Source organism: Bidens hawaiensis, unplaced genomic scaffold (genome assembly GCF_021521415.1).
Source record: "Bidens hawaiensis isolate Kalapana, Puna unplaced genomic scaffold, B.hawaiensis_p1.1 tig00009662_1, whole genome shotgun sequence".
Taxonomy (NCBI): domain Eukaryota; kingdom Viridiplantae; phylum Streptophyta; class Magnoliopsida; order Asterales; family Asteraceae; genus Bidens; species Bidens hawaiensis.
The window spans coordinates 418,425-434,928 of record NW_027491725.1 but is presented as its reverse complement, the minus strand read 5'-3'; the positions used below and the strand labels follow the sequence as shown (position 1 = coordinate 434,928).

The window sequence follows — 16,504 nt, the reverse complement described above, 5'->3', positions numbered from 1 at the left end:
ATTAAATAAAAATAACATTTTTATTGAATCAATATATGAGGACTGTTTTTCGTTTTTATTTATCCAATCGGTCATTTTAAAAAATGGACTTGTGGTCATATTGAATAGGTCAAAGTCTTGGCATCTAACCGTGTCGTAGGCTAGACGGTTCTAGTCATAGCACAATTTTGACTTTAAATTATATAGATAACCATCAATTTTATTACGTGGAAAATAATCTTCAATTAAAAAAGATGGATATGGTTACTGATTAAAATTAATACTAAAATGTTTAAGAAGGTTTAAAATGGCTCCAAACTATAGAAGAATGGCGACTACTATAAATGATATAGATATCAGTCTTTAAAATTTTACTTTCTAACAACTAAACTACTAATAAATAATTATAATTAACAAAGATTTAGTGTAAAATTAACGTGTTAAACGTGATAACAAATAAAGTGAATCAAGGAAAGTAATTATATATACAGGTAGAGTAATTATGTAATTGCATCATAAAGTCTCTAGAATGAAATTACATAACTATCTACTTGATTATTACGTTTAGCACCTTAATTTCATTTGTATTTAATCCATACCCTTAAGATTTAATTAAATTAAGTCAAACAAAGTGTTAATAATCCCGACAATATGACGAACAACACTCTTAGTTTTCACTTGCGTTGCCAATTCACTATAACAAGGTAACTAAGTATTTGTTTGATTTTATTATAAGTAGTTACACAACAATTTATCAAATTTTGATACAAAAAAGAATAAAAAAATCAATCAGTTGTTCATTGTTTGAACATAAAGTAACCTTTCCTTCAAATTGCAACCTTTCCTTCAAATTGCATTGCCAAAGCCCAAAAGTAAATGTTAGAATTGTCACTCAACATCACATCCTATTAAAATCTAACTTATCTAGATAATTACAATCCTATTTATCTTAAAGCAAATGATATATAAAGATGAATTAGCATATAATAAAAACTTTTAAAGTAAAAAAACAAATGTGTAATATTTGGTTAAAAATGAGAAAATTTGAAGAAAAGAATATTCTAGAAAAGATACCTTTTTTCTTTTCTATATATGAAGATATAAAACAAATATAGTTCATACTTAAAGAAGATAAAATTGAGGAAAATACCCACTAACTTCTGCTTCTTGGTCAGAGAAATTCTTGGAGGAAACACTATTCCTTTATAAAAAAACCAATGATATTTTAACCTATTTATTTTTACAACTCAATATCATATGAAATAATTGCACAAATTTTTACTATAAGTTGGTGGGTATCATATGATATTAAGTTGTAGACCAAGGATAATTATTCATGTAATTATTTAATTAGAGGGAAAATTCTCAAAAAGACCCATTCATAGAATGTGTTTCCAAGTTTATTCCCAATAATTCAAGTTTTCAACTTTGTCCCTTTGTTATTGTAACACCCCGACCAAAGGCGGATTATACATCGGGGCGCCACATATTGTTTCATTACTCGTGACACTATTGGGTGTCAATATTTAATAAATACATTCATTCACGCACGCGCAACGTAAACACAAGATATAAATAAACCAACATAAATCAATATATTATAAATCATAATATTCGAACAGAAATAACTTGTCTTGATACATTTTAATCTAGGTCCAAAAGTAAAAACGTCCTATGTGTCCACAAGCTCCAAAACAGCTACTGCAAACCTGAACATGTGTTAAAATAAACGTCAAACACTTGCGTGTTGGTGAGAAATCAAGTTTAATACAATACATAGATAACAATAAATCTGCGCGCAACACGTGTATGTCTGGTGTTTAACAAGGGTGCAATCAGATTGTGATCAAGCCTAGATAGATCATAGCTCATAGTTCATAATTCAATCCGTGCTCCCAATTGAGCACAAAAACGAGAAAACATCTGTGCAAGTGTAAACAAAGAAAACCGTAAACGATAGGTCTCCCGTGTTCATCTAATGGTACCATGAAAACTTCGGAATAGGCCGAACAAAGCGGTTAATGATACACACATACAAATAAACAGCCAAGTAAACGTCCTCAACACATGGGATACTGCGCGACTAAAGTTCATAAACAGTTTAAGACTCAAGTTTTGTATGAACACATGAACATCCCAAAGCATTTAAAATAAAAAGGGATTAGATACGAGATAACTCACTTGATAAACGATGCGGTGTAAGATAAAGCAAGAACCAACTAAGCACAAGTTAACCTATAAATAAGATTATTGTTTTAATGATTGGGTTAAGTCTTGATTATAAGTTAGCATAATTAGTAAGTAAATTATTATATATATATATATATATATATTACCGGAAAAGCAGGGCAGAACAGGGAGGAAGACGGAGGCAGAGAGGGAGGCGGCAGAGAGCAAGGAAAACAGGAGAGAGTAAGTGTTTTGTGTGTGTAGTGTTATGAAAATATTATTATTATTTATAGGAAAACCCTAGGAGACATAATCCCTAGAAAAGAGGAAAGGATCTCAAGACAAACAGAACAAGACAAAACAAAAGATAACAAAAGATATCAAAAGCAAGTAAAAGATATCAAAAGATATGGCAGCTGCAGGGGGCAAGATAAAGCTGACAGGTTAACAGTAAAAAGCATGGGCGGGTCAGATAAAGGTACTGGTCAAGCATGGCAAAAGCAGATCTCAAAAGATAATGTCAGTCACTTTTTCTACCAACCAATGGGGTTGGTACGCATGCTGCGCCGAAAGTAACTATTCAGACATTAGATAGGTTAGGTCAACAGCTCAGAAGAAAAGACATGACAACAGCAAACGGCTAGAATAAACAGAAGATACAAGGGTTAAGCGCGGGAAGGCTGAGTGCGCGAGCGCGAAGGCTGGCACAACAATTCTTAGCGCACTGCGGGAAGAATCACAAATCCTTAGTGTGCTGCGTGAAGAACTAGAATTCTAAGCGCATCGCGGGAAGAACATACATTCTTAGCGCATTGCGGGAAGAACATTCATTCTTAGCGCGCTGCGAGAAGAGTTCTCTTCACGCATCGCAGGAACAAGATGTCTTCACGCAGGCTTCCATGTAAGGAGTCTGGCGCATGGAGCTGCAGACATCCTTAGGCGGGAAGAACCAAAGGACAAGCAAAGAGTGGAAAAGGGTTCAAGGCTTAAGGGCGGGACGGCGACAAGAGGGAAAAGAAGGCGGAAAGAGAGGAGAGGGACGGAACGGCGGAAAGAAAGAGAGAGAAAGAGGCGGGAGGGAAAAGTATATTATTATTATTAAAAGTAAAATATAAGTATAAATATTAAATAATAAAAGAAAGAGATCGGATCAGAGAAACGGGTACCTGGGTCGGGTCGGATCGGGTCAGATGTCACAGTCTCCCCTACTTTAAGAAATTTCGTCCCGAAATTTATCTCGAAGTAGGTTGCGCAGAGAACAGGTGCGGGTACTTGATCTTCATTTGATCTTCCCTTTCCCATGTAAACTCGGCTCCGCGCTTGGACTCCCAGCGAACTTTCACGATAGGGATACGACTGCGCTTGGTTTGCTTAACCTCGCGATCCATAATCTCAACAGGCTTCTCAACGAAATGCATAGTTTCATCAACTTGAACTTCATCAAGCGGAATGTGAAGGTTCTCGTCAGCTAAACACTTCTTGAGATTGGATACATGGAACGTTGGATGCACATTACTGAGCGCGGGCGGCAGGTCAAGTCTGTAGGCAACTTTTCCCACACGCGCGAGAATCTTGAAGGGACCAACATATCGAGGAGCAAGCTTACCTTTCTTCCCAAAGCGGACAACTCCCTTCCAAGGCGACACTTTGAGGAGAACAAGATCACCAACTTGAAATTCGAGAGGCTTCCGCCTACGATCTGCGTAACTCTTCTGTCGGCTTCTGGCAGTCAGCAGATGATCACGGATCTTGGCGATTTTATCGGTTGTCTCTTGAACAAGTTCGGGTCCTGTGATTTGAGTTTCACCCACTTCGCTCCAACAAATCGGGGAGCGGCACTTACGACCGTAAAGTGCTTCAAATGGGGCCATACCAATACTGGAATGATAGCTGTTATTATAAGAGAACTCGATCAAAGGCAGGTGCGAATCCCAATTACCTCCAAAATCAAGAACACAAGATCGGAGCATATCCTCAAGAGTTTGAATAGTTCGCTCAGACTGACCGTCAGTCTGAGGATGATATGCCGTACTCATGTCCAAGCGAGTTCCTAGCGCAGATTGGAGAGATTTCCAAAAGCGAGATATAAAACGGCCATCGCGATCGGATATGATGCTCAAAGGAATACCATGACGGCAGACAATTTCCTTGACATAAAGCTGTGCGAGTTGCTCAACACGGTAGTTTTCACGAATGGGCAGAAAGTGAGCTGACTTAGTCAAACGATCCACTATTACCCAAATGCTATCATGTTTGCTTGCTGTCAAAGGTAACTTGGTAATAAAGTCCATCGCTACACATTCCCATTTCCACGTAGGAATTTCAGGTTGTTCGAGCAAACCAGATGGGCGTTGGTGTTCAGCTTTCACTTTAGAACAAGTCAGACATTTAGCTACGAACACAGCAATATCCTTTTTCATACCGGGCCACCAATAAGTTATGCGCAAATCCTTGTACATCTTATCAGCGCCAGGATGAACGGAATATCGAGATTGGTGCGCTTCACTCAGGATATCAGCGCGAAGATTCTCATCAAAGGGAACCCAGATGCGATTGAGATAACAGAGAATTCCACTCAGATTGGGCACAAAATGCGCTTCCGCGCCACACGCTAACTCGGCGCGAAGGTTACCATTACTGATGGATGCGCGCTGCGCGTCACGAATGCGCGATTCAAGGTTGCTTTGAATCGGCGCGAAGTGAAGCTGGGTGCGCGGCAAGATACAGTTAAGCTGGCAGGGTTTTCGGCTGAGCGCATCGGCTACCACATTAGCCTTACCAGGATGATACCGGATCTCACAATCGTAATCGCTGATGAGTTCGTTCCATCGGCGTTGCCTCATGTTAAGTTCCTTTTGATCAAAGATATGCTGAAGGCTTTTATGGTCAGTGTAAAGGATACACTTAGTGCCATAAAGGTAGTGTCTCCAGATCTTCAAGGCAAAAACAACTGCACCTAGTTCGAGGTCGTGAGTTGTATAATTCTTTTCATGAACCTTGAGTTGCCTTGATGCGTAAGCGATAACCTTGCCTCGTTGCATAAGAACACAACCGAGACCTTGGTTGGATGCATCGCAATACACGACAAAATCATCATTACCCTCAGGTAGCGCAAGAACAGGAGCTTCACACAACAAACGCTTGAGCGTTAGAAAGGCTTCTTCTTGCTTCGAGCCCTAAATATACGGTTTACCTTTGTGCGTTAGAGCTGTTAAAGGCAAAGCGATCTTCGAGAAGTTCGAAATGAATCGCCGGTAGTAACCAGCTAAGCCCAGAAAGGAACGGATCTCAGAAGGAGAAGATGGCGTAATCCAGTTCTTGATTGCTTCAATCTTGGATGGGTCGACATGGATACCCATCTTGTTTACAACATGACCAAGAAACTGTACTTCATCAGACCAAAATTCACACTTGGAAAGCTTAGCATAGAGTTGTTCAGCTCTAAGCTTTTGCAATACCAATCAGAGATGTTGCTCGTGCTCGGCCTTGGTCTTAGAATACACCAGAACATCATCGATAAACACAATCACGAATTTATCCAAGAAAGGCCTACACACCCGGTTCATTAGATCCATGAAAACGGCGGGTGCGTTGGTTAAACCGAAGGACATGACCAAGAATTCAAAATGGCCATAACGAGTTCGAAAAGCAGTCTTCGGGACATCTTCATCGCGGATGCGCAACTGGTGATAACCAGAGCGGAGATCAATCTTCGAGAAACAAGAGGCACCTTGGAGTTGATCAAAGAGGTCGTCAATACGCGGTAAGGGGTACCGGTTTTTAATGGTGAGTTTGTTCAACTCGCGGTAATCAATACACATGCGAAACGATCCATCTTTCTTTTTAACGAACAACACCGGAGCACCCCAGGGCGAAGAGCTAGGGCGAATGAATCCTTTAGCAGTCAACTCTTGAAGTTGGCTGGCCAATTCTTGCATCTCAGCGGGTGCAAGACGATAAGGAGATTTAGCTACGGGGGAAGCACCAGGGACAAGATCAATACGGAACTCGACTTCACGAGCGGGAGGGATACCAGGAAGATCATCAGGAAAAACTTCAGGGAAATCACGCACAACAGGGATATCGCGAAGCTTCTTCTCTTCAGCAGGTTTAACCACATGTGCTAAAAATGCAATACACTTCTTCCGCATGAGTCTTCGGGCTTCGGCGCAAGACATAAGTTTAAGACCGCGGGAGGGTTTCTCGCCGTAGATGTGAAGATCACCATTTTCTCGAGGAATGCGAATCAACTTCTTGGCGCAAATAACTTCGGCGCGATTATGCGTAAGCCAGTCCATACCAATGATAACATCAAAGCTTCCAAGAGGCATGGGGATGAGGTCGATCAGAAAATCGTTTTCGTTAAGGTTAAGCGTGCAATCTTTAATCACTGAGTTAATTAAAACAGTTTCGCCATTAGCCAATTCAACTGAAATCTTCTTTTAAATCGTTGCGCGGTCGCGCGAGCTTCTGCTCGAAGGCGCGAGAGATAAAACTTCGATCGGCGCCAGTATCAAAAAGTATAGAAGCATAAAATCCGTTAAGCAAAAATGTACCATTAACTACGTCATTATTCGCTTGCGCTTGGTGCGCGGTTATGTTAAAAGCTCGTCCACGCGTCACTTGGTTTGAAATCTGGTTCACCGGATTCGCTTGCGTAATCTGAACTTGTAGTCTCGGGCACGCGTTCCGGAAATGACTGGGATCACCGCAGTTATAGCACGACCTGGGTCGTGGGTTTTGGTATGTTGGTTGTGGGTTCTGCGGGTACACTGGTGGTGTTGGCGCAATTGGATTGGCGGGAAGGATTTTACAGAACTCAGCAGAGTGACCAACGCGGCCACATCGGTTACATTGACGACACGGGGTTTGGGTTGGGTGGTGAAGTCTACAGGTTGGGCAAAAGGGTTGATTTCCTGTGTAAGGTTTCTTAGGTGGCGGGGCAGGGAGTGCTGGATTGGTTAAGGCATAGTTGTGAACTACAGGGGGAGTTGGGTAGGCTGACAGTGGGTTAGGCGTGTAAACTGGAGGTTGATAAATGGGTTGCTGGGCAATGGGCGGGTTGGTAAGCGCATAGGCCTTGCGCCTGCGCTTGAGGTTGTTACGGTTTGAGGGTTCAGGTTTGGTTTCTGTTGGTTCAGGGGCAGTCTTGGTGAGTTTGGTCTTCTCAGTTCCCCGCAGGAACAGGGTTCCTGCTCTGACATGGTTGTCGCTGAGCACAGCGGCCAACTCGAGGGCGTCAGAGAGGGTTACTGGGTTTCTGGCCCATACAGAATCTTGAATTTCCATGGGGAGACCCCCAAGGAATTTCTCTATGGCTCGGCGGGAAGGGGTAACAAGGTGAGGGACAAGCAAACTTAGTTCATGGAAGCGCGTCGCGTACTCGCGCGCTTCACCGCTGTACTGCTTAAGATTCCAAAATTCCTCCTCCAGGCGCTTAACTTCGTTGGGAGGGCAGAATTCTCGCGTAAGAATTTCCTTGAATTCCTCCCATGTCATGCTAGAAGCAGCCTCTGCGCCACGCGCATGAGCTACTCCATTCCACCATGTAAGCGCTCTGGATTCCAGGACACTGGAAGCATATAGGGTTCGTCTGTCTGAGGGGCATTGGGTGTGAAGGAAAGTGTTTTTTATTTTCTCAAGCCACTGGAGCATCACGGTGGCTCCTTCAAGACCTGTGAACTTTGGAGGGTTACCCGCGTTAAAGGACTTAATGTTGTAACTGGAGGTATTGTTTTGGCTCAAGGCTTGGGCTATCACGGCGGCCATTTCCTGGGAACGTTGCTGTCTACGCATGCGCGAGGCTTCTCTTCTCTGAAATCGGCGAGATAGCGGAGGCATTCTATAAAAATTTTAATTTTAGTTAATATCTTGGTTTTAGCACAAAGTTTTAAATCTTATAAAGCTTGGTTTCACGGAGTTAGATACTATCAAAAGTTAAAGTAAAATAAATGACCATAGACTTAATAAAGGTAACAAATTCGAATCAAAAATCGACAATTCATGTATCACCATGACTTTCCGAATTCCCAATTTAAAATATACGAGCAAACGAGTATTGGAGATTGACGATTCATGTATCACCATGACTTTTCAATCTTCAATATAAAATACACAAGAAAATGAGTATTGGAGGTTGACAATTCATGTATCACCATGACTTTTCAAGTCTCCAACCTCAGAACATAATCGTAAATGGAAATTGAAAATCAACTATTCATGTATCACCATGACTTTTCGGATTTTCAAACCCAACAAACGAATATGTAAGAAAAATCAATAAAAATCGAAATTCAACAAAAATCGAAATATCGCGGAATAAAACATAAAATCATATACTGCGCAAGCGCGAGCATATTCATAAATAACGAGTAATTAACAATAAGCGCGCAAACATGAGATTTCTCTCATGCGCGAGAAGGGACTCTTAGGTATTCTAGGCCGTTACGTCTAACCACCTATCCTAAAGTCAACGAGCTCTGATACCAATCTGTAACACCCCGACCAAAGGCGGATTATACATCGGGGCGCCACATATTGTTTCATTACTCGTGACACTATTGGGTGTCAATATTTAATAAATACATTCATTCACGCACGCGCAACGTAAACACAAGATATAAATAAACCAACATAAATCAATATATTATAAATCATAATATTCGAACAGAAATAACTTGTCTTGATACATTTTAATCTAGGTCCAAAAGTAAAAACGTCCTATGTGTCCACAAGCTCCAAAACAGCTACTGCAAACCTGAACATGTGTTAAAATAAACGTCAAACACTTGCGTGTTGGTGAGAAATCAAGTTTAATACAATACATAGATAACAATAAATCTGCGCGCAACACGTGTATGTCTGGTGTTTAACAAGGGTGCAATCAGATTGTGATCAAGCCTAGATAGATCATAGCTCATAGTTCATAATTCAATCCGTGCTCCCAATTGAGCACAAAAACGAGAAAACATCTGTGCAAGTGTAAACAAAGAAAACCGTAAACGATAGGTCTCCCGTGTTCATCTAATGGTACCATGAAAACTTCGGAATAGGCCGAACAAAGCGGTTAATGATACACACATACAAATAAACAGCCAAGTAAACGTCCTCAACACATGGGATACTGCGCGACTAAAGTTCATAAACAGTTTAAGACTCAAGTTTTGTATGAACACATGAACATCCCAAAGCATTTAAAATAAAAAGGGATTAGATACGAGATAACTCACTTGATAAACGATGCGGTGTAAGATAAAGCAAGAACCAACTAAGCACAAGTTAACCTATAAATAAGATTATTGTTTTAATGATTGGGTTAAGTCTTGATTATAAGTTAGCATAATTAATAAGTAAATTATTATATATATATATATATATTACCGGAAAAGCAGGGCAGAACAGGGAGGAAGACGGAGGCAGAGAGGGAGGCGGCAGAGAGCAAGGAAAACAGGAGAGAGTAAGTGTTTTGTGTGTGTAGTGTTATGAAAATATTATTATTATTTATAGGAAAACCCTAGGAGACATAATCCCTAGAAAAGAGGAAAGGATCTCAAGACAAACAGAACAAGACAAAACAAAAGATAACAAAAGATATCAAAAGCAAGTAAAAGATATCAAAAGATATGGCAGCTGCAGGGGGCAAGATAAAGCTGACAGGTTAACAGTAAAAAGCATGGGCGGGTCAGATAAAGGTACTGGTCAAGCATGGCAAAAGCAGATCTCAAAAGATAATGTCAGTCACTTTTTCTACCAACCAATGGGGTTGGTACGCATGCTGCGCCGAAAGTAACTATTCAGACATTAGATAGGTTAGGTCAACAGCTCAGAAGAAAAGACATGACAACAGCAAACGGCTAGAATAAACAGAAGATACAAGGGTTAAGCGCGGGAAGGCTGAGTGCGCGAGCGCGAAGGCTGGCACAACAATTCTTAGCGCACTGCGGGAAGAATCACAAATCCTTAGTGTGCTGCGTGAAGAACTAGAATTCTAAGCGCATCGCGGGAAGAACATACATTCTTAGCGCATTGCGGGAAGAACATTCATTCTTAGCGCGCTGCGAGAAGAGTTCTCTTCACGCATCGCAGGAACAAGATGTCTTCACGCAGGCTTCCATGTAAGGAGTCTGGCGCATGGAGCTGCAGACATCCTTAGGCGGGAAGAACCAAAGGACAAGCAAAGAGTGGAAAAGGGTTCAAGGCTTAAGGGCGGGACGGCGACAAGAGGGAAAAGAAGGCGGAAAGAGAGGAGAGGGACGGAACGGCGGAAAGAAAGAGAGAGAAAGAGGCGGGAGGGAAAAGTATATTATTATTAAAAGTAAAATATAAGTATAAATATTAAATAATAAAAGAAAGAGATCGGATCAGAGAAACGGGTACCTGGGTCGGGTCGGATCGGGTCAGATGTCACAGTTATCACGTCGTCGACGACATGACAGCGAACACCGACGACGTGTTACTGAAACAAATAGGATAACGACACGTGGCCGGAATCTGTGTTGACGATGCGTTACGTTGCTAACGTAGGGTAGCGGCGATGCGTTATGTTGCTAACGTAGGGTAGCAGCGATGCGTTATCACTAACGCAACGTGGAACCCTTGTGTTGTCATAACAAGGTAGCAGCAACATAACGCATCGTCGTTACCCTACGTTAGCAACATAACGCATCGTCAACCCTATGTTATACTTAACGTAGGGTAGCAGCGATGCGTTATGCTGCTAACGTAACGTAGGGTAGTAGCGATGCGTTATGTTGCTAACGTAGGGTAGCAGCGATGCGGTATCCACTAACGCATCAGCGATGCGTTATGCTGCTAACGTAACGTAGGGTAGTAGCGATGCGTTATGTTGCTAACGTAGGGTAGCAGCGATGCGGTATCCACTAACGCATCGGCGATGCGGTATCCACTAACGCATCGTCGACGACCTATTCCAGCCAGATTCCGGACACGTGTCGTTATCCTATTTGTTTCAGTAACGCATCGTCGGTGTTCACTATCATGTCGTCGGCGACGAGATAACAAAAGGACAAAGTTGAAAACTTGAGGATAATTTTGGAAACACATTCTTTAAATGGGCTACTATGGGAATTTTCCCTTAACTAGATAGGTTGACATGTTGACATGAATAACCCTATGTCTACCAGGACACTATGTAAGGCTATACCCATTCACAATCTTCAATCCCAATCTTATATTATAAAATTAATTTATCTCTCCTCAATCTACATAATTTAATTCACCTCAATCTTTTAAACACATTAACAACCCAACCCAACTTAAAAAAAATATTTTTTTAACGAAGTCCGTTTTAAATAAAATTTATATCGGAATGTTCATAATTTTTTTTAAGAAATATCGTGTATTTAATTATTTTTTTAGTTCGAATATTAAAAGTTAATTGAATAATTAAGTTATTGGGGGTTAGTTGGATTGCAATATGGGTTTGCTCTACCAAACCAAATTGCCGATCTAGATTGCTTTATTTTCTTTTTCAATTTATTTTTTAACTTTGGGCCCATAAATCTCATTATGAGATTGCCAATAGGAGTATTATTCATGTCAACCTATCTAATTAAACAACATCAACTACTAACTCGTTAATAACTCATTTACTCATATTCTTACATATTATCATTCTGGTTAACGCATTTATAAACTTAATTATGTTACACTAAAATGCATTCTGATAGAACAATTTAACCTGCCACAACCAACATTTTTCAATTACAAATTCTTTAGGGTTAAAAAATGTTATATTCCCTAAGTTACCGACATGATAATGAAGAATCATCAACTTTAGTATTTGTACCTATTCCCAATGTAAGCATGCTTGGAGAAATAATAATACAGAAATAGCAAAACACAAAAAACCATTTCTTGGATTTACAAAATGGGAAAATCTGTTTCCTGTTCTTCAAAATCTAAATTTTATAAAATAAAAAAAACAATAAAAACTTCAAATCCCCCAAACACCCCAAATCCTTTCCCCTATAAAACTTACAAACTTTCTCACCGAACCTTTCTCCGATGACGTGGCAACAATCAACCCATCTTGACCGTCACCGTCACCTTCATCGTCATCATTTTTGACCATATTTTCCTCAACTTGCGGCGGCGCGTGAGACACTTCCTCCACAACACACGGCGGCGCGTGAGGAGAGTTTGGAGCTGTAGAAACTTTATTCTTCTTTCTATCCTTCTTATTCTTCCCATTCTTCTTATTACTATTATTATGATTATTATTATTGTTGTTATTAATCAACCCATCTTCATAAGCATCAATGATTTCATGAATCAGCTGCCGGTTAACCGAACCATCCCACCGGACCCAGTAACTAGTGTAACATGAAAAGCAGTAGCAGTTGAACCTCGGAGGATGGCTGCCGCCGGCGCCGGTGGTGGGTTTGGTGTCGCCGGAGAAGCTTTTAACACCGGTGGTGTTGTTATTGTTGGTGGTGGTTGTTAAGGAGCATGAAAGAAGGTAAGCTAAGACTTCTTTGTCCCCCGGTGATAAGGAGGCGGCGAGGGTGGCGATGGCTAGCGGTAGAAGAGATAGGTGGTCGGTGTTGGTGGTTGTTGGTGGTGGTGATGGGTGGATTTTGCCTTTATTGTGGTTGTAGAGCTTCCTCATTTGTGAAGGGTGCGGTGGATTCTTTGTAAAGAATAATAATAATTTGTGTTAAGGATGGAGGTAGCATTTAATCAAAAGGTCATTTATTCATAGGGGTATTATTGGGATAAACAAATTAGGTGCTGACGTCACACTCTTCATTACTTTTTATCTAAATTTTAAATTAATTACACCAAGGGTTATCTAGTTTATCTGTTTTACGGAAGGTGTAAGTAGTGAGATGTGAAAAAAAAATAATTAAACACGGTAAAACCATATAAATAGAAAAGTTGTTAGCTGGTAAAACCATATAAATAGAAAAGTTGTTAGCCCGATGAAATTGTTTCTTACACAAATTAGGGCTGTTTAAAAAACTCGTGTCTCGCGTTTTGTTCGAAACTCGCTCGAAAAAATTTCGGCTCGAAAAAGCTTGATTTTAAATGAGCTCGACTCGGCTCGGCTCGATTTCTAAACGAGCCGAGCTCAAGCCAGAGTCAGCTCGGCTCGTGGCTCGGTCTTGGCTCGACTCGTTAGCTCGGGCTCGTTGACTCGTTTAGATTAAACCCTAAATTTTAATATCTATATATAATAATATTATACCAAAAAATAAATAAATAAAAATTATACATATGTTATGTCACTCAATATCTAAAATCTTATAAAAAAATAACGAAAATAAAACATATATATTTATAAATTCTCTAGTTTATGAATTTTATATAATATGTATGTTAATTTTTTTATTTCTTTTTGTATTTTATATATCAAAATTTGTAAAATATAAAATATAAAAATAAAATAAAAATTAAAGGAGCCCGGCTCGAGCTTTATACGAGCTGAGCTCAAGCTCGATTTTTCAGTTCGATAGAAAACGAGCCGAGCTCGAGCCAGCTCGATTAAGTTCGAGCTCACATTCTGGCTCGACTCGACTTGGCTCGTTTACAACCCTAACAAAAACACACGCATCTGAAATCATATAAGAACAATGGATAGTTCAAAAAAATATATAGAAACATCCAACGTTTAGTTTATGAAAAGCTATTAGCAATCAACACAATCTCTTACTCAAAAGTTCACTTACAACAATGATACTCGTTCAAAGACGTCATTTGTAAAGAATGTAATATTATGATGTTGAATTTAGTCGATATATGGTATTAATGTAAGACAATGAACAATTGTGACAATTCTAAAGTTAGATATTTAGATCTTGATTCATATTAGAAGTGCCAAGTTCTAGGTGTGCTCAATTTCATACAAAGTTGCCAAACAACCAAACATGGAATCGGATATGGAAAACATAAGAATTGAAACCATATGATGCATCTTCCTCTATTAACATAGAAATCATTGAACCTATCCAGTTTTTCATTAGGAATCCTAACGAGCTAGTGTTGGCCTATCAACTAAGAGAGGTGGTAGATCGTTATTGAGGTTGCGATTACTTGATAGTTGAAGGTCATAACAAGTAGGACTTTGTTTTAAGGTGGTTTTGTAAAGGAGGCTACAAGGGGAGTTTCTAGAAAGGGAACTTGAATGCATTTGTGAAAGCATCAAGGGAAGTACTGGCCAATTTCAATGATGAAGTTGGGCTAATTTGCATATCACATACTAGGAGTGGTCACGACCAGTATTTGTGTGGGGGCGATTCAGGAGGGTTCAATGGCGTGGACCTCAATCACACTTGTCATCCTTCGTCAATTGGGCTCTACAAATCTTTTTATATTTGCATAACGGAAGTCAACTTTAGACTCTGGTATTGTTAGAATGAAACTCAACTATTTCAAATTTGTAACAGTCAATTCTATTTTAAAATCTGGATAGTTAGGTTAATACCTGTAGGTAAGAGTATTCCCAATAGGCTCTCTATATCTATCATGTCTGGATTTTAGAAAAGTATTTAGTAAAATTGTAAAATTACGACTACATCATAATGTATATAATACATAATTATTGAGAAGCTATAGTGATATATTATTCATGTTCTATAAATCTTTTAATACTTTGCAAGTTGATTTGATTGCAATGAGAAGAAAAAATAATTAAAACGAAATTAGAAAAAAATATTACGGATTATAATGTAAATATGGAGAATGAAATGAGGAAAGCTTTTACAAGATAGTATTTTAAAAATAAAGATGTTTTTAAGCCAAGTTATAAAGACGAAGAAGTTGATCGTTTTTTAATTTAATTTTTTTAACTTGTTGAAATCGTCAAAGGTAAATTGTTAAAATTTGATTGATTTTATCTTTATATTAAACCAAAATTTTATAATTTGATATATATTTACTTTGACTTTCTTTCTTAGTTTGAATACCCTCCTAAGACAAGGAAACCAAGTTTTATTAAACTTGAGATGACTAGTTAACAAGTCATACCATGCGTAATTGTTGGATTATTTACAAAATATCAAGCACCAATGATAACCATTGTGGGATACGACTTTGGTAAAAGTTGTTTTATGTAGTTCCATTAAATGGCTATTATCTAGGATGTGCAACATTAAATAATATATATGTTTTTAAAAAGTTTACTAGCATAGGAGATATTGTATTAAAATATCACACGATATATATATATTTATAAATTATGTACGGTTAATAATAGTATTTTGGATGTTTATTTACACCCCATGTGTGAAATGTGTGATGTCTAATTATTTAATTACAAACAAAGTTTTGAGAAGATAGTCTAATTAAATTGTCATTGCTAATATGTGAGGATAACTCATAACATTATACATGCCAACCTAATAAATAATTATTCATTGTCACTTGTTATATTTGTGTAAGCCCGACGGACATTTTTCTCGCTTATTTATTTACTTTAACCTCTTTATAATATATAAATGGATAAATTTGAAATTAAAAATTCAAACTATGACATACGGGACGACAATAATCTATACTTACAGTTTGACTGATAAAAATCAATAATTTTTATTATTGTTAGTAAAAGAAATCTCGTTAGCATAATTCATAGATTTTACTCTCACTTTACATGTGATTTATACTCGATTTCGCTTGTAGATTTAAACACCTTTCTCAACACTCAAATCATTGATATAATATTTGAAGATGAATTAATTATGGATATAATTGGATGTCTTGAAAGTAAGTTGTTCATTTCGTTTTTAACTTCATCTTCATTGTTTCTGTAAAATGATGTTGACTCATGATAACTTCATGTTTTTGGTTTTATGAAAAGCGGCACTCCGACGTCAAGATGGCAGCGACACTTTCGGATAAAAATCAACATTTTTTTATGAAATTTTGCGGTTGAAAAGTAAATGTGTAGAGGCAGAATTCAATAATGCATACAAGAAGTTTGCCTTGGTTAAACATTTTAAATTTATCTGTTTTTTCAATAAAAATATTTTTGCGCTTTTCTCATAGTTTCTTGGATCAAATAATTGCAGGATGTATATGACATCGACCAGAATATATGTAATTTGGATATTTGATCTCAATATTTCACCATACTCAATTAGGGCTGTACAAACTGCTCGCCGCTCGTTCGTCGTTCGCTCGAATTTTGCTCAAAAATTCTCGTTCAATTTCGGCTCGGTTTGGAAGTGAGCCGTTCGGCTCGGTTCGGTTTAAAAGCAATCCAAGCACGAGCAAAGCCTCGTTCGGTTTGGTTCGGTTCTTTTTTGCTCGAATTATTTTTTATTTATTAGTTTTATATATAAACTTTATGTATATATATAAAAGTATACTATTTTTTAAAGTTTTTAAAATTTCTCTC

At 38.6% G+C, this 16,504-nt stretch overlaps 1 protein-coding gene across 1 annotated transcript; it reads right to left on the bottom strand.

The window, feature by feature from the left end:
• Window positions 1-11,970: 11,970 nt before the first annotated feature.
• On the bottom strand, window positions 11,971-12,810 carry LOC143533326 (uncharacterized). The gene has a single exon (XM_077028149.1). The coding sequence runs from the start codon at window positions 12,776-12,778 to the stop codon at window positions 12,104-12,106; it is 675 nt and encodes a 224-aa protein (XP_076884264.1). The 5' UTR covers window positions 12,779-12,810; the 3' UTR covers window positions 11,971-12,103.
• Between the last annotated feature and the right edge of the window lie 3,694 nt (window positions 12,811-16,504).

Coding starts and splice junctions, on each gene's coding strand:
- LOC143533326 (XM_077028149.1), bottom strand. CDS start 12,778: ATGAGGAAGCTCTACAACCACAATAAAGGCAAAATCCACCCATCACCA.